The 18220-nt window shown below is 51.3% G+C and overlaps 1 protein-coding gene across 1 annotated transcript; it reads right to left on the reverse strand.

The window, feature by feature from the left end:
• Window positions 1-16954: 16954 nt before the first annotated feature.
• EI90DRAFT_3119321 (uncharacterized protein) lies at window positions 16955-17887 on the reverse strand (the record flags this gene model as incomplete). Its single annotated transcript, XM_039063201.1, has 1 exon — window positions 16955-17887. One exon carries the CDS (start codon window positions 17885-17887, stop codon window positions 16955-16957), a length of 933 nt encoding a protein of 310 aa, XP_038919658.1.
• Window positions 17888-18220: the final 333 nt, after the last annotated feature.

Raw genomic sequence — 18220 nt, forward strand, 5'->3', positions numbered from 1 at the left:
CACTTGATCTGCTTTTGCTTTAGTTCATTGCCTCCCATTTTCTGGGCTCTTGTCCTTCATTCAGTTTGACAACCCCGCTTATTTCCACACCAGACCACACCAGACTGACTGGCCCTTCTGTGTTTCCCTCCTGCCTATTTATATCCTGTAAATACTTTCGGGGACCTCAGTCTGAAATCAACTAGAGTACCCCCCCTGTCTGGTCTGAATCCCTCCTTCTGCAAAGGGGCTTCCCCCCTTCTGAGTCCGCACTCCTCCCACAGGTCCGCTCCACCCACAAGTCCTGTTTGAAGTCCACTGTAAGTGTCAGTCTGTAAATACAGGATCTCCCCCAAATGTCAAGCTCAGGGCACAGTGCTCCACCTGAGTCGCTGAGGCTGTGATCCCACTCTGCTAACCTTGAACAGCGCTTCCGGATGCGCTGCACATTTCTGCCTGCATATCCGCAGGTGCACACTCCAACAGACTTCTGCCAACACCTCTGACCCCGACTCAGACAGAAACCAATCCATCTTTAGCCCATCTTCTGACAGTGTTCCCGACTGTGACAGTACTTCTGTCTCTGACAGCCTGAGTGGTGTGATATAAAAATTTCTTCTTCTTCTCCACCTCCTCTCCTCCTCCAGCACCAACGTTCCTCCTGTCTGCAGTACCTCCCTTAGCCTCTCTCGTAGGTCTTATGGCCTTCAGGGGTTCAGGCCTAAGAAGGGGATACTGTCATATCCATACCAACTCCACCCAACCTCCGATCTACTCTGCCACTGTTCCAGTTCACCTCCGGTTCATCCTCTCCCTCACCTCCACCATATCCTCCAGTATACCTCCAGTCTGTCATATCCATACAATCCTGACCTCCGTTCCAGGCTCCCGGAACTCCGAACCTGACTTCCAGAGTCCTGCTTCCCTTCTGCCACCTCCTCCTTGCCGACTTCCAAGAGGTTATCCCACCTCCAGCTCCAACACCACCTTCAGTCCGACTCCGGAACATTCCGGGTCCGACCTCATCCTTGACACCTTCCAGACGAGCATGCAACACCTATGTTCCCGACTCCAGACCTCCACTCCAGAATCCTGTTTGCGTCTCCGTCTCCAGAACCTCCAGTCTTAGCTCCGACCTCGGACTTTGACCCCACCTCCACTTATACCCATTGTATTGGTTAGCTCATTCCATTTAATTACGTTTGCTAATATTCCGGAGTTTAACCTCCGAGTTCGGACTTTCCGGACTTACATCGGACCTTGCAACTATTGCATTGTCCATTTCAATTCCGCTATTCTCCCTCATTCCTATTTGGGCTGCTTCCCTCTATTCAGTCAGCTAGCCATTCCCGACGCCCATTCTCCTTCCTTCCTCCTTGGGCCTTGGCCCTTCATTCCTCCTTTGGGAAACACCATTGAGTCAAACACTTGACCCTCGGTGTTGTTCCTCTTTCCATCTCCCTTTGTCTCCTTTTGTCCTACCCTTGTTCCTTTTGATTCCGGACCCCTCCTTATATACAATGTACCTAGTAACTTGTAACCTCAGTCCAAAATCAACTTGAATGCCCCCAAGAGACTTTCCCTCTGCTAGATCCGAAATTAGGGACCCCCAGGACAACCAGCAATGGCACAGCGCTCCGCCTGAGTCGCTGAGGCCAAGGTCCTTCCATGCTAAGTCTCCGATTCCACTCTGGAGTCGTCCGAATCCGCCTGGTTCTAACACAGTCCACCTCCACCTCCGATCTCTGGTACCTTCTCTGGTACCCCATATCCTCATCATTGAAGTTTATTAATATTTCTACCTACCCAACATTACTATGGACCTCCTAGGACCTCCTCCAATCCCACAAAGGTTTTCCCATTATTCAATAGCTGTCGCTAATCCCACCCTTCAGTTACCCACTCCACAATGCTCGATAAGGCAATTCTCTCATGAGCTTGCCAACCCAGCAAGTGGGTAAGTTCCATCTTGGGTTTTCCCTTTGTTCTCATTTGTCTGGTATTATGTATATAAGTCATGTATTGTAGTTGATGGCACTTCAGTGCAAAATCGATGACTAGATCCCCCCAGAGTTCATGCCCCCTCATTCTGAAGTTAAGGACCCAACACTAGCATTACCAAACATTGGCACAGCGCTCCTCTCCAAGGCACTGAGGCTGTGGTCCCTCCATTCATCCTCTACCTCTGGCCTCCCTTCCGGGGAAAGGTCCAGACACACCCATTCCCTCTTTGATGTGTTCTGACACAACCAACCTCTGCCAAGCTATGACCTCCCACTCCCATCCCATACCCCAAACTCAGACACTGTTTGTGCCTCTGCTCCGAGATCCTGTCATGTTCCTGACCTCGGACTTTGACTCCACCTCAGCTTAAGTCCATTGCATTGGTGACCTCATTTCATGTAAAAGCCATTGCCAATATTCCTCAGACTTCCAACCCCACCTCCGTAAGCTCTGCTACCTCTGAGCTTCATGGACCTACCTTGGCACTTTAACTGCCTGTAGTGTATACTTTGCACTTCTCCCTTGCCCTTATTTGGACTACTGCTTCTTTCCATTTTGTCACAAACCCACCTGGGGAAGATCCGATCACTACCCAGGTGGGTGTGTCTGGTGGAGCTCAATGTTCTGGGTCATCTGACAGTGGGTCGGAGACAGGCTGGGGGTGGGGCAGAGCTCTGAGGGTGACAGGGTGTTGAAGGGACTCGGCTTCAGTGACTAGGAATGGAGTACTGTGCCTGTTATGTCCTCGTTGTCCCCAATTTGTCAGGGGAGCTGGCAACGGAGGAACTGAGGTTGCCAGCGGAAGGGGGCCAGAGGCCCCCCCTCACTACTTAACAATGGAGGCATTAGCGAGGGTCAATCATTCATCATGTGATTCATTGGGGTCTATACCAAGGTGCCTTTAGATGTGTCTGTCACTCAGTTCTTGGTTCAGGGTGGAGCAGCAGGCAAGTAGAGTGCGATAGACATCATGGGAGAGGGTTTGGATTCAAGGATTTAATATTATAACTGGGGGGAACTATTTACTAGAGTTGTACATGCATACATATAGCAGAGGTAACTGGATCCGAAGGTAAACAAGGGTTACCAAGGGGAAGAAGAAGTAAATAGAAAGACTCCACAGGACAAATATAGAATAGGCGAAAAGCCTGAGTTATGTCTGAAGTTTGTGGAGTAAGAGAATTAGGAACCAACTGAATGGTAAGCCTTGGGCCCATCCATGAATGAGCAGGGGAACTACAGGGGAAGACATCCGGGAGGGTCCAGAGCCTGGAAGTTGTAGTCCGGAATATTGGGGTTGTAGAAAATATCAAATGATAAAACAATAAGGAATAACATAACCAGAGGTAAAGTAAGAGTGGGGAGGTACTGGAGGTACATGACCAGAGGTGCCAGAGGTGTGGAGACCAGAAGTAAGAAGGAGGGTGGATAGACAAGTTGAGGGTTACCAACAACACAAGTAGGTGACTGTGGTCCATATCCTTTGAACAAGAGGTCCAAGGAGGTGGAGGTATGGTAGGGGAGGTCCAGAGGTAGGAGGGCCAGAAAGAGGAGTGAGAGTTGAGGTATGTCCTGAGGTTCCTGACAGCTTGTCAGTACTCTAGTAACTTACCAGAACAATGTAGGAGTTCCAGAGGTGATGCAGACATAGATGGGATGGAAGGGTGGAAGAGAGTCGAAGGAGGTGGTAGTCCTAGGATCGTTGGAATCAACTGGAGGCAGCAGAGAGAGATTGGGAGGGCTGGTGGAGTCGTCTAGGACTAGGGCGGAGGGAGGTGGAAGATCCAGGATATGACAGGCCTGCCACCTAGACTTCCCATGTATCTATATATACCATACTTGTAGATACCAGAAACCCTAGTTAATAATCAACCAAAGTTTCCCCCTTTCTAGTAGACTCTTCCATCTGCAAATTAGGGCCCTGACATGTTACTGGGCACAGTGCTCCTGGCCTGAGTCGTCTCTCTCAAACACCATTGAGTCAAACCCTTGACCCTTGGTGTTATTCCCCCTTCCAGCTCCCTTTGTCCCCCTTCAGTCTGCCCTTGCTCCTTTTGACTCCAGACCCCTCTGTTAGAACAGGGCAAGAGCGGATGATTCTGGAGTGGAACCAGAGACTTAGCAAAGAGGGACCTTGGCCTCAGCAACTCAAGGGGAGCGCTGTGCCATTGCTGTTTGTCCTGTCAGTCCTTAATTTCAGACATAGCAAGGAGGAAGTCTCTAGGGGGCATTTCTAGTCGATTTTAGACTGAGGGTCTAATCGAGTATGTACAAGTGCCTACATATAATGGAGAGACAAAAGCACAAGGAAAACAAGGGTGGCCTGAAACAGAACAAAGGCATCTGAATGGAGACAAAGGGAGTTATGGAAATGGAGTGGTACTGAGGGTCAAGGGTTAGACTCTATGGTATATCTGAAAGGGGGTAAGGAGGGCGAAGCCCAGAGGGGCAGGAGGATGAGGTGAAGTGGGGTTGATGACTAACTGGCTGAATTGTCATATCCATCCCCAGCCATCGACTTCCACTCCCTCCGATCCCTCTGGTCTACTTCTGCTCCTTCTTCACTAACCTCGGAGCTCCCGTATTCTGTAAATCACCTCAGTACCTCTCGATGGTCACCACCCCCTCTTTTCAATTTATTACCTACGCCTCCCTAAGTACGGAGCCCTGAAGGCTTCCGGACAGCTCCGACGTCCGCTAGCGCACTCCTGCCTCTGCTGGGCAATACACTCACTTGCCCTGCAAGCCTACCTTCAGGCCTATCCCTCCTTTCCGTTTCTGGGTTATCGCCTACCATTCCGCTAACCCTGTAACCCGACTCGTCGGTAATATGTCTAACCCCGTTAGCTCCACTCCGCTTGGCTCCACCATTTGTGGGCCCGCTCTCGTTGTAACCATATATATACTCCACTTGTACATAGGTTACACCTCAGTAATAAAATCGACTAGAGTTTACCCCTTTCAGTTCTGGTTGCCAGTTTAGTAAGTTAGGGCACAGACGTGTTACTTGGCACAGCGCTCCTGGCACAAGTCGCTGAGGCCGAAGCCCTCCATCATGGAGACACTCCCCTCATCTCAACCTGGTCTCTGACAGTCGAGCTCCATTGGCTGAGGGGGTGTGGCTGGGGGGTGTGGGGTCACAGTCATGGTGGTGGTGGGTGTGTGAAGGGCTGGGGGGTTGGCAGCAGCAGTCTTGTGGAAGGAGTGGGTGGCTTAAACAGGGGGGTCAGGGCTGCATCACCTGGAAGCACCGCCATTGGTTGTCAAGGAGGGTAGCTTCTCGCTTCCATTCTGCCCAGGTTCTGGGCATGGGGCGCAGGCAGTAGATGCTTTCACAGAGGCACGTGTTGATTGCTTGCTTGAAGCGGTCCACTAGCCCCATGTCACCTAGCCACAAGGCAGGACCGTGGATCTCGAACTCCTGGATGATCTTATCCATGGAGTCAGTACCTTGCTGCAGGGTGGCGAGCTTCTGTTGGGCGGTGGCTTCGCAGTTTGGGTCTTGGAACATGGCGTCAAGTTCTTCCATAAAGTTGTCCATGGTGATCGCAGGGGATCCTGCTGTCAGCAGCGCGATCATGCACTGTGTTGCCCATGCTCCTGCAGCTCCTCCCTTCATGTACAATAGGACGAAGAGGATCTGGGATAGGGTGTCAGGGAACTCTGCTGCACGGACATGGAAGTAGATCCCGCATTCTGCCTTAAAGCAGTTGAGGTCTTTGCTTGTGCCAGTGAAGGTGGTAGGGGGGGGTGACCTTGGGTGCTTTGGGCTTAGGTATGGCTGTGGGTGTAGGTGCAGAGGTGCGGGTGTGGGCAGTGGGTTTTGGATTTGGCTCTTGAGGATGGCCTGGAGTTCCTGGAACCTGGCCAGGAGGTCCTGGTACTGCTCATTGGTTACCATGCTGGAGGAGGCAGGGGAGATTAGGTTGAAACCTTCTTCTGCTGTCAGGGACAGTGCAGGAGAGGTAGGGGCAGCGGCGTAATGTCCAGTGCTGGCAGCTCAGGCAGTAGCGGGGTAGCAGGGTGGTATAGTGGACAGCCCTCCCTCGGACTCACGTCCCTCCGTGGCTTCTTAGGCTGAAGCAGAAAGTGTATTGTTATTAGGATGAAGGGCTAAACTAGGTTAGGGTACTTGCCTGAAGCAGAAAGTGAGAAGAAGGTTACTTCTTTGGTTCTGCTTTGGCTTGGTTTATATACAGGTGGGAATCAGTCATGTGGGGGTGCCACATCACTCCTGGATGGAGCCAGGATATCGTGGGTGGCTCTGTGGGTGATCCCGAGTGTTAGAGAGAAGAGAAATACAAGTAGAGGTGCACGGCGTGTCCGGCAGTGTGGTACCCCTGCAGGGTACCTGGCATCGGATGCATCTGGGCTACAGGTATGAAGGAGAAGGTTGTCCATGTGGAGAAAGAAGGAAAGGAAAGGGAGACAGAAAGCAAGGAAGACAGACAGGAGGGGGAGAAGGAGGCGGCACAGGGCGGCATGCCCTGACATGTACTCCCTTCTGCTGTGCAGTGAGCTGGAGCTTGACAGCAGCTGGGGAGACGACTTTGACGACCTTGAAGGGACCTAGCCACTCATGGACCAGCTCCTTGATTGGATGGTCAGTCATATAGTTTTGGGTGCTGAGCCAGACTCGGTCGCCTTCCTGGTACTTGGGGGCTGCCTCCCAGCCTCGGTCGTAGTAGCAGGCCATCTCGTCCGCTGCATGCTCCAGAGCTGCCTCTGCCTCCTCCTGCATCTTCATCATCCTGGATGAGACAGCATCAGCGGCTTCTACCTCGGACATACGTGTGGGTTCCGTCCCCATCCTGGGGTGCTGCCCGGTGTCAAGCTTGAAGGGGTTCAATGGGTGGACAAGTGGACATGGTTGTTGTAGGCAACTCTGCCAGTGGGAGCCAGTCCACCCAGTCGTCCTGGCGGTGGTTGACGAACACCCGGAGATAGGCTTTGATCTCCTGGTTGACCCGTTCCATCTGTCCATCAGTCTGGGGGTGGTAGGGTGTTGAAGGGGTTAGTTTGACCCCTAGGAGGTCTGCAAGTTCCCTTGAGAAGCGTGAGACGAAGGCACTTCTTCTATCACTGAGGATCTCCTCGGGGAGCCCATGGTGCTTCCAGACATGCTCCAGGAAGAGCTGGGTGATACCAGCCGAATCCATGGACATCACAGTGGGGATTGTGTGGATACGTTTGGACAGGCGGTCCACTACAACTAGGATGGCATTATATCCCTTCGACTCTGGGAGCTCTCCCACCATGTCTACTGAGATCACCTGCCAGTGGTGGGTGGGGACTTTATTTGGGGTGAGCTTCCCAACCTTTCATGTGGGGAAGGTTTTGACATGGTTACAGGTGTCCCATCTGCATACATATCGTCCGATGTACTCTGCCATCTGAGGCCACCAGTAGTCATGGGAGATGAGCTCCAAGGTTTTCCATCACCCTGGGTGCCCCATCACCCATGCATTGTAATGGGTCTATCACCACTAGACTCAAGACAGAAGAGAGGGGGAGGGTTGGAGTGGTCGCATGCATAGGTTCATTGACTGGGAGTGGATTCTGCTACTCCTCACTGTCTAGCTAACTATACAGCTGGTCATGGTATCATGGAAGAGTCCGGTAATGACAAATAAGGAAAGAACAATAAGAAGGGGAAACATCAGGCAGAAATGGAGTCAGAAAAATCAGGAAAAATAAGAAATGTGTAGGAGGAAACATTGGCTAAGGGTGGTAGAATCGTGGGATTTGGCTTGTTTATGGTACACCAGCAAATCCCTGTTACAGCGTTGTGGTGTAGCCGTACCAGATCATGGGGGAGTTGTGGGTCTTTCAGAACATACCCAACTCTCCCTGTTTTTCCCACTCGTCCGACCTCAGCGTCCCCTCTCCCAATTCCCTCATGGCCTTCACCACCCATTCATCATGATCCTTTGCTTCTCGTATCCTCTCCAGAATATCTACTTCCTCACCCTCCACTGAGACTGCCTCTGTTGCACAAGCCTCAAACCAGCCTGGCTGGAGGAGTGTCAGCCCCTTGTTGTCATCTCTCCCCTTCGGGTGGTCAGCACGTTGTGAGAGCATGTCCGGTTTCCCCATGAGTTTCCCTGGGCAGTGGATGAGGGTGAAGTAGAAGCGGGAGAGGAAGAGGGACCACCATGCTTGGCGTCAGTTCAGCCTCTGGGCCGTGTGGAAGTACCCCAGGTTGTGGTGGTCGGAATTTACAGCAAATATTAAACAAAGAATTAGGACAATCGACCAAGACTTGACTATAAAACCAACCAGAGAACCTCCACGGAAACTACTTTCCCATGCCTGCACACATAGCCGAGGATGGAAGTACCACAGAACAAGGATTCCTTAGGAACTAATGCAAAATTCAAAGTCGTGTTTATAATAGGAAATGTAGATGTCTCCCAAACGGACCCAATGAAAGTAATTACAGGGAAAACTACCCATAAATGACGGAGATATAACCAAAACTCTTGGAAAATGAGGACAACGTTTAAATGGCAAGCGTGAAGAACAAGCAGTAACGACCGAGACGAGCTTGATAGCCCATTAGAAAGGAAGGGGTCTAATCTTAATCCACCCAAACTTTCATAATGAAAGGATCATGCATCAATGAGATATCCAATAACAGGAAGAGCAACATCAAAAGTCTGGGCTCAGGGAAAAGACGACGTTTATGTAGGATCCATATTTAAAACACACAACGAAATTTACACAGACATTATTATAAATAGGAAACTATAGTTATGCAAATTTTCAGCCCAAACGGTCCAGCCGTTGTGAAGTTATACTAACGATGGGAATATAGAAATCCGCATCATGTTTAAAGACACGTGAGGTGTCATATCCATCCCCGGCCATCGACTTCCGGTCCCTCCGTTCCCTCCGGTCTAACTCCGCTCCTCCACTAACCTCGGAGCTCCCATATTCCGTGATCCTCTCGGTACCCCTCGATGGTCACCACCCCCTCATTTCAATTTATTACCTACGCCTCCCTAAGTACAGAGCCCCGAAGACTTCCAGACAGCTCCGACATCCGCTAGCGCACCCCCGCCTCCGCTGGGCAATACAATCGCCTGCCCTGCAGAGCCCACCTTCAGGCTCATCCCTCCTTTCCGTTTCTGGGTTATTGCCTGCCTTTCCGCTAACCCCGCGACCCGACTTGTCGGTAATATTCAGTCAGCTAATGTTTAACCCCGTTAGCTCCGCTCCGTTCGGCTCCGCCAATTGCGGACCCGTCTTCCCTGTAACCATATATATATCCCGCTTGTACATAGGTTACACTCCAGTAATAAAATCAACTAGAGTTACCCCCCTTAGGTTCTGATTGCCAGTCAGTAAGTTAGGGCACGGACGTGTCACTAGGCACAGCGCTCTTGGCAGAAGTCGCTGAGGCCGAAGCCCTCCGCCACGGAGACACTCCCTCGTCTCGAATCTGGTCTCTGACATGAGGGTGGTGATGCAAAAGGAACCAGCCATCAGAACCGAGATCCACACTTTGGCAGATTGTCAAGACCAATTTCTGTCCAAATAAGGAAGACCCTGGTCAAAACAAAGCACAGAAAGTACAAAACAACCTTAGATCATGAGTGTTATAAAAATGGGGCCTAATTGGCCCATTTCTATAGCGTCCAGGTGCAGGAGGGGGCCGTGACATTGAGAAGATGTTACAATTAATGTAACAGATGTTGTAACAATGGGGTTTACAATAACATGGACATCGGGTGTTTTGGGTGATAATAGTTGGTTTGGTTGTTATTATTTACATGTCATGTGATATTGTACTGCATAGAGCCCATAAGAGGCTAAAAATGGGAAAATCCCATTTCCATAACAATGAGGGAAAAATCTGAAATAAATCACGGAAGCCCATATAAAGGATACAAACACCTGAGCAAACCATAAATCCCGAACAATTAAACAGAAACGGCAACTGCATACAAACGACTATGGGAACAATGCACGTGATTACCAAATGTGCACCCAAACCTAACTCGACGAATACCAAGAAATAGAATACAACTTTAGTACCATTGGAAAGGTGTTACTTGGAACTTGCTGCTTGTTTCGCCGTTTACTATGGCTACCGTTCTGGCATCGCTGTAGAGGGCTTTGATCAGGTCTATGGTTTTCTTTGGAATGTTCATTGCTTTCATGGTTTTCCAGAGATAATCGTGTCGGATTCGGTCATATGCTTTCTCTTGGTCTAGCGCGATTATTGCGCTGTCTTGGCTTATGATCTCGCAGAGGTCTATCATTCGGTTGACTAGGTCTATCTGGTCAAAGATACTTCTGCTTTTGATGAATGCTGCCTGGCATTTGTTGATTAGTCATGGGGCTAGTGGGGCGAGTCTGTTCATTATCGCTGTGGTTATAATTTTGTATTCTGTGTTAAGCACAGTAACTGGTCTATAGTTCTCTATTACTCATCTGTCCTTCTTTTTGTAAATTGGGCAGATCCAGCCTTTTAGTATTTCTGGGTCTTGGACGCCCATTTGCTCTATGTTATTTGCGAGGAGTAGGAGCATTTTGACTATGTCAAGTTTCTCTCTGTCGTTGGGTTTCTTGGACATCCATCTGTTGTTCCATTTCTTGAGCAGCTCCGTTGGGGTTCCATTTAGGCCGGGGGCCTTCTCGTTTGGCGACTGTTTTAGTGCTGTTAGGATCTCGGTATATTCTAGGGGGGAGTCTAGTGTTGAGGCTTTGTCCGGAGTGAGTTTTGTGGGGTTCAATAGGGTTTCTTCTATGATGTTGTCTCTAATATTCGCTGGGGTATCAAGGTCTCTGTTTTGTACAGAGTCATAGTGTTCCGCCGCAATCTCCACCATCCTTTCCAAGTTCGTTGTGTATTGGGGGGGGTGGGTGTTCAGGATTCTCATTTCGGGTATGGTGTCTCTTGGCATCTTTTCTTTCCCCCAGCGGCACCAGTACTTATTTATGGTTTCGGCTAGGAGGTGCTTGTTGGCTCTTGCTCTTGCTTTGCGGTTTGTGTATCTTGACATTTCTATTTTGGAGATTCTGTCTGTGAGTTCGCTTATCTGGTATTGTATCTCGGGGGTGTCATATCCGTGCATACCCGATCCCGACCCGACTTCCGGACCTCCTCCTTCCCCACCTCCGGAATCCTACCCTACCGCTGTCCGTTCCGATATTCACCTTCGGTCCTGGCACCATACCACCCTTCACCTCCCATGCCACCTCCACTCCTCCGTCACTCTCCTGCCCTATCTCCGTCCGCTCCGATAACCACCTCAGACCGAACACCACCCCTCTCGCCACCCTCCTCCTACTCCTCCTCCTACTCCTCTGCTCCCTCCTCTGCTCCCTCCTCACAACACCTCCACCCTTCCGTCGTCCTCCTACTCTTCCCCCATCCGCTCCAATACCCACCTTCGGATCTGACACCTCTCCTCTCTTCCCTCCCCTCTCTTCCCTCCCCTCTCTTCCCTCCCCTCTCTTCCCTCCCCTCTCTTCCCTCCCCTCTCTTCCCTCCCCTCTCTTCCCTCCCCTCTCTTCCCTCCCCTCTCTTCCCTCTGGTCCTCTCCTGCCAAGTTACGACCTTCCACTGCTGACCCGTACTTCATACTCGGGCACCGCTCGTACCTTTGCTCCGAGCCTCTGTCATAGTTCCTACCTCAGACTTTGACTCCACCTCGGTCTTAGTCCATTGCATTGGTGACCTCATACTGCGTAAACACCATTGCCAATATTCCTCGGACTTTCAACCCCGCCTCCGTAAGCTCCGCAACCTCCGAGCTTCGTGGATCATCTTCAGCACTTTCGCCGCTTGTAATGTATCTCTCGCATTCTCCCCTCATCCCTATTTGGACTGCTGCTTCTTCCCATTCTAGCCAGTTAGTCATCATCCCCACTTCCCCTCATCCTCCTGCCCCTCTGGGCCTCGCCCTCCTTACCTCCTTTCGGACATATCACAGGTTCTTGTTAGAGATTGGCGGATTCAGACGACTCCGGAGTGGAATTGGAGACTTAGTGTGGAGGGACCTTGGCCTCAGCGACTCAAGCGGAGCGCTGTGCCATTGCTGTTTGTCCATTTGGTCCTTAATTTCACAGTAGGCGAGCAGGAAGTCTCTAGGGGGCATTTCAGGTCGACTTCGGACTGAGCCCAAAATGAGTATGTACAAGCGCCAATATATATAGTGGAGGGGGCAAAAGCACAAGGAAACAAAGGGGATCCGAATCGGAATGAAGACGTCCGAACGGGAACAAAGGGTAGACAGAAGCGGAGCGGTACCGAAGGTCATAAGGCAGGACCTGTGATACGTCCGAAAGGAGGTAGGGAGGGCAAGGCCCAGAGGGGCAGGAGGATGAGGAGAAGTGGGGATGATGACTAACTGGCTAGAATGGGAAGAAGCAGCAGTCCAAATAGGGATGAGGGGAAAACGCGAGAGATACATTACAAATGGTGAAAGTGCCGAAGGCAATCCACGAAGCTCAGAGGTTGCGGAGCTTACGGAGGTTATGGAGGCGGGGTTGAAAGTCCGAGGAATATTGGCAATGGTGTTTACATAGTATGAGGTCACCAATGCAATGGACTAAGACCGAGGTGGAGTCAAAGTCCAAGGTAGGGACTATGACGGAGGCTCGGAGCAAAGGTACGATTGGTGCCCGAGTACGAAGTACGGGACAGCAGTGGAAGGTTGTAACTTGGTGGGAGGTCGGTGGGAGAGTACCAGAGGAGAGAGAGAGGAGAAAGGGGGGGGGGGGAGGAGTGGCGGGAAGGAGAGTTGTCAGGTCCGAGGGTGAGTATCGGAGCGGACGGGAGAAGTGTAGGAGGATGACGGGAGGGTGGAGGTGTTGTGAGGGAGGAGCGGAGGTGTAGGAGGAGTAGTAGTAGGAGGGTGGCGAGAGGGGTGGTGTTTGGTCCGAGGTGAGTATTGGAGCAGACAGAGATAGGGGAGGAGAGGGAAGGAGGAGTAGAGGTGGCATGGGAGGTAGAAGGAGGTGTGTTGCCAGGACCGAAGGTGAGTATTGGAACGGGCGGCGGTAGGGTAGGACTCCGGAGGTGGGGAAGGAGGAGGTCCGGAAGTCGGGTCGGGATCGGGTATGCATGGATATGACAGTTCTGCCTTATGACCTTCGGTACCGCTCTGCTTCTGTCATCCCTTTGTTCCCGTTCGGACGCCTTCATTCCGATTCGGTCCCCCTTCGTTTCCTTGTGCTTTCGCCCCCTCCATTATATATATCGGCGCTTGTACATACTTGTGGCAGGCTCAGTCCGAAATCGACCTGAAATGCCCCCTAGAGACTTCCTGCTCGCCTACTGTGAAATTAAGGACCAAATGGACAAACAGCGATGGCACAACGCTCCACTTGAGTCGCTGAGGCCAAGGTCCCTCCACACTAAGTCTCCGATTCCACTCCGGATTTGTCTGAATTTGCCTGTCTCTAACAGGGGGTCTGGGTGCGGCTTGCCTGGGCAAGCTTGCTTGTGGCTTTGTCGCATCTTTTCTCTAGTCTTCTTAGGGAGGAGTTTATTTTCCCTGACTTGATTTTTGCCAGTCTCATTGCCAGGGATTTAGTGTCGGCTAGGAAACCTTGGAAGATCGCTTGGGTGTTTCCATCTTCGGTTTGTTGGGAGTGTTCCATCTTCTCAAGAGCCCCTCTGTGTCAGGGATGGCTCGAGGAAGGCAGAGGTGGCAGCGTAGCGCTTGGCGCTAGCAGCCCAGACGGCAGCGGGGCGGTGGGACCGTATAGTGGGCGGCCCTCACTTGGGCTTACGTCCCTGTGTGGCTTCTTAGGCTGAAGCGGGAAATGTATTGTTATTAGGGTGGGAAGCCAGACTAAACTAGGGCACTTGCCTGAAGTGGGAAATGAGAAGAAGGTTACTTCTTCAGTCCTGCTTCGGCTTAGTTTATATACATGTGTGAATGGGTCACATGGAGGTGCCACGTCACCCTTGGACGAAGCCGGGTTACCGCAGGTGGCTCCGCAGTCGATCCCGAGTGTTGGAGGGGAAGTACAAGTAGGAGTGCACGGTGCGTCCGGCGTTGCGGTGCCCCTACAGGGTGCTCCACATCGGACGCATCCGTGCTACAAGGGTAGGAAAGAAAGAGAGGTTGTCTGTATAAAGATAGAAAAAGAGAAGAAGGAAAGAAGAGAGAATGAGAGGATGAGACAGAAGGAAAAGGAGGTGGCGGTGGCGGCGGCAGCATGCCCTGACACTCTGCTGATAGCCTCTGATTCTTTGAGGAACTGGGTGTTGTCTATCAGGAAAGATGGGATAGCCCATCTGCCTTGGCCAATTCTGGGTGCGTTTAGGTCGTGGAGTTCCATTGTGACCATCTGGTGGTCCGTTGTTGGGAGCCCCGAGCTTTCGATTTCCCAGTGTAGTGTTCTCTTGGTTATTTGGTCTTTTGCATAGATTCAGTCGATCCTTGAGAGGTGGGTTCCTCCTGCATGCCCGTATGTGTAGTTTCTTTCTGGGGGGGGGGGGGTTCGCATGTCTCCGTTAGTGCTTTTTCTATTTTCAGGTTGCGGAACGCTTCTACGGCCGCTGGGGCATCATTGTGGGGGGGGTAGCGGTCCGCCGCATCTTCCACCATGTTTATGTCTCCCAGTAGTATGTCTATGTCCATGTTTTCAAGCTTATTACTTAGGGTTTCTGTCAGGGGATGGACCCCGGGTCCCCATGACCCCTCTCTCTATGGCCCACAGCCAAACCTGTAACAGCCTAGTCCCAAGGCAAAGAGCTACTGTGGGTAAGAAAGTGATATAAACAAAAGGGCAAGTAGATACACTTGCCTACTGTGGGTAAGAAAGTGAGAAGAAGGTTAACTTCTCACTTTCCCACAGTGGCCCCAATATGGCGAAAACTTCCGGGGATACCCGGAAGTCACATGAGGTGGGATCCGGGGTCGGATCATGCGGCGCACAGAGCGTGTGGCGCGGGAAGTGTGTGGGAAGTGGAGCGGGTCCGGACGCGGGTCCGGGTCCGGGCTAAGTCAGGGTATGTGCCCTGACAGTTTCCCAGAATTCACGGTTCTCATGTCCGGATGCCGATATGTTTGGGGTGTAGATTGCTAGGAGGTTTATGGTCGTGTTGGCAGGCCATTCTACCATGGTTAGCAGGGCTCGGCCTGGGATTATTTCGGTTGTGTCTGCTAGGTCCTTTTTTATTATATTTTTGTTCACGATGATTGATATTCCCTTTGAGTGGGTATGAGTTGGGTCAAATGAGTGGATGATGTGGAATTGTTTGTTGTATCTGTCGTTTAGGTCTTTGCATTGGGGGGGGTCTGTATGGGTTTCTGATAGACATAGTATGGCCATTTTATTTTTTTTCATGTTATTTAGGAGGATATCCCATTTGTGTTTGGTGTTCAGGCTGTTCGCTCCTTATGTTCAGAGCTCCTATTTTTAGGTGGCCGCTGGGTAGGGGGTCCGTGTGTCCTCCTCTGAGTCTTAGGGGCTGTCTCTTTGGTATAGCTTGGGTGTTGTTGTGTGGGGTTGGGGCTTTCTTTACGGGTTCATGGGTTCTTTTTGTGTTTTTCCTTTTTTCCTTATGAGCCACAGCTCGCATGTTACTCACCTCCATGCCCACCGTGGCCAAGGCTCGGGGGTGAGGCTGGATTGCAGTTGCGACATCCCTACCTCCTTGCATGAGTGGGGAAGGGCCTCGTTTTTTTGGGCTGGTATGCTGGCCAGCACTACCAGGTGGTTTCGGCTTTGCCACATGTCCTGCAGGTAGTGATTGGGGTTTCTGCAGGGCCAGGTCTGTCTTTATGTTAGTTTGTATATTCATTTGGTTGTGGTCAGTTTGAAACTTGACCAGGTTTATGGTCATAGTTCCCGGCCCTTTGGGGCACAGGTCATCGCGGATGATAGTGGATGAATTTTTAGGTAGACATGCATTCTATTTACATCTACGTGAATTCTCTACCTCTGCCTCTAGTGAAGCGTGGTCCTCTGTGGGGGCGACATGAGTTTTCGGTGGTTTTGTTGGGGTGGTGTCCTTCAATGGGGTGAGGGTGGGCAGCTGCTGTTGGCAGGTTCGTGTTTGTGTCCGATTTTTCCTGGGCTTTCAGTGGGAATAGGTCGGGCCAGCATGGGAGGGTGGTAAGGGGGCACTGTAGGGTGGTGTGGTCTCTACCCTTGCAGCATTTGCACGGGGCTGGGGGGTTACGTAGGTCTCCTGTGCCGGTGGACAGGTGGAACCATTCCGTGTCAGGGCACACCCGCTGTTATGGAAATGGGAATTTCCCATTTTAGACTCTTATGGGTTCTGTGTCACATGATTTGTATAGTAATTGAGTTGAAAAAATCATTAATCAACAAAAACCCGCTGCCACACTACCTGTTCAACAACATGTTAAACCATCTGTGAAACCACCTGTAAACCCCTATGTCCAACCCCCTTCCCTATTCCTGCACCAGAACGGACGAAAATGGGCGCTTCCGGCCCCATTTTTGTAACACCCACCTGACCCGGGTCCACCCGGACCCACCCAGCCACACCACACCCGCTCCCCGCTGTCCATCCCTCTCCCTCCTCCTTCCTCCCTCTCTTCCCCTTTCTTTTCCCTCTTCCTTCTCCTTTCTTTATTTCATTCTTCTCATCTTCCTCTTCCTGTTTATTTCCTTCTATCTACACGGACCATCTTCCTTTGTATCGATGTACTATTGACCTGTCTGGCCCACACACCCTGGATGGCTTCCCACTGTGCCCAGCACGCACGCATGCAGCGGACGCTCTTGGGATCCCCCATGGGGACACCCAGATGCCTGCGGCTGTCTCCAAGGATGACGTGGCACTCATCATGTGACTCAAGCTGCATGTACATAAATGTACCTGAAGTGGGAACCGAAGAAGTAACCTTCTTCTCACATTCTCCGCTTCAGTCTGAGTGGCCAGGGACCATTGTCCCGGATCGGGCCTGCCAGTACGCACGCCCACTCCACACCCCACAACAGCCTCAGTGCTGGGCATTACCCCCAGGCCCTCTCAACCCCGGACGTGTCCCTGACATTCCGTGGCTTCGGCTGCGTTTACCCATTTTTGGTGTTTTTCGGTGTCAGATGGGTGTGGGCTCTTTGCGAGGAAGATCCAGTGGATGGTGGTCGTAGTTCCTCTAGTCACGTTGATGGGTTCTACTCTAGCGGAGTTGACGATTTCCAGGCATTCGTTGCTGTCTGGTACCGTGCACAGGAGGTAGTGACCTATCACTGAGTTAGGGAGGGAGAGGGTTTCCTTCAGGCACTGGAGGACTTTTGTCTTCTGTTTTTCTCCCACCACGATGGCCCAGTTTCCAAGCCACTCCGACGTGAAGGGGGTTGCGGGGTAGGCAGCGAAGCTAATTTTTTTTGAGAGCCAGAATTGATGGAATAGGAGGGTTGCGGCATCCTGTGCTTGGAGGCCTGCCACCATAATCCCCCAAGGGTGTGGTTCATAGCCATTTGTGTTGCCCACTCTTGCCGCTGGGATTATGTCAAGGGTCGGTCCCGAGGCAGGGAAAGCTCGTTCGATGAAGATTTCGACTTCGGTCCTGGCTTCCTGCCTTTTGGGGATGGTGTATGACATGTAGAGTGGTACGATGATTACAGCGTGGTCGTCAGTGTTGTTCCAGGCTTGTTGGCCCCTTTCTGAGACGTTTGTGTGTAGGAGGGCACTAGTCATGCCTCGTACTTTGTAGGTGAAGTTGGGTGGTAGTGGTAGGACATTGTAGTCGATTTGCGAGTCGTATGGGGTGCAGATAGGTCCGGGGGTCGGTGTGATTGTAGCTCTAGTGGTGGTTACTGCTGGTGTTTTGTTGGGTGCTGTGGGGTCAAGTTGGGATGTGGTGGGTGACTTATCCCAGTTTTGGGGCCAGGTAGCTGGTGGGGATGGGGTCGCGTTAACTAGAACTCTTTGGCCTGTGTCACTGTCATTCTCGCTCATCATCTTTGGTTCCTTTCTTGGGGGGGCAAGGCTTTCGGATGTGTTGGAGCTTCCCCTGTCACATTTGTGTCCTGCTAGGTTGTAGGTGTTGGGCGGTCAGTTTCTTGGTTTCCCATCGATATTCTGGCTTACTGTGTGGTTTGTTTTGGGGTGTTGGTTCTGTGCTGCATGTCATGTCTCGGGGCTTTCCTCGGGGGATGCCGTAGCTGTGCAGTTGTGTGTGGTTGATATTATGGTGTTCTTTATAGTTGATTGATTGATTGATTGGTTGATTTTTTATTTTTTATCTTTATTTTTGTTTTTTATTTTGTTTTATTTTATTTTATCCTTTTT

Source organism: Cantharellus anzutake (genome assembly GCF_015039405.1).
Source record: "Cantharellus anzutake strain C23 chromosome Unknown EI90scaffold_10, whole genome shotgun sequence".
Lineage (NCBI taxonomy): Eukaryota > Fungi > Basidiomycota > Agaricomycetes > Cantharellales > Hydnaceae > Cantharellus > Cantharellus anzutake.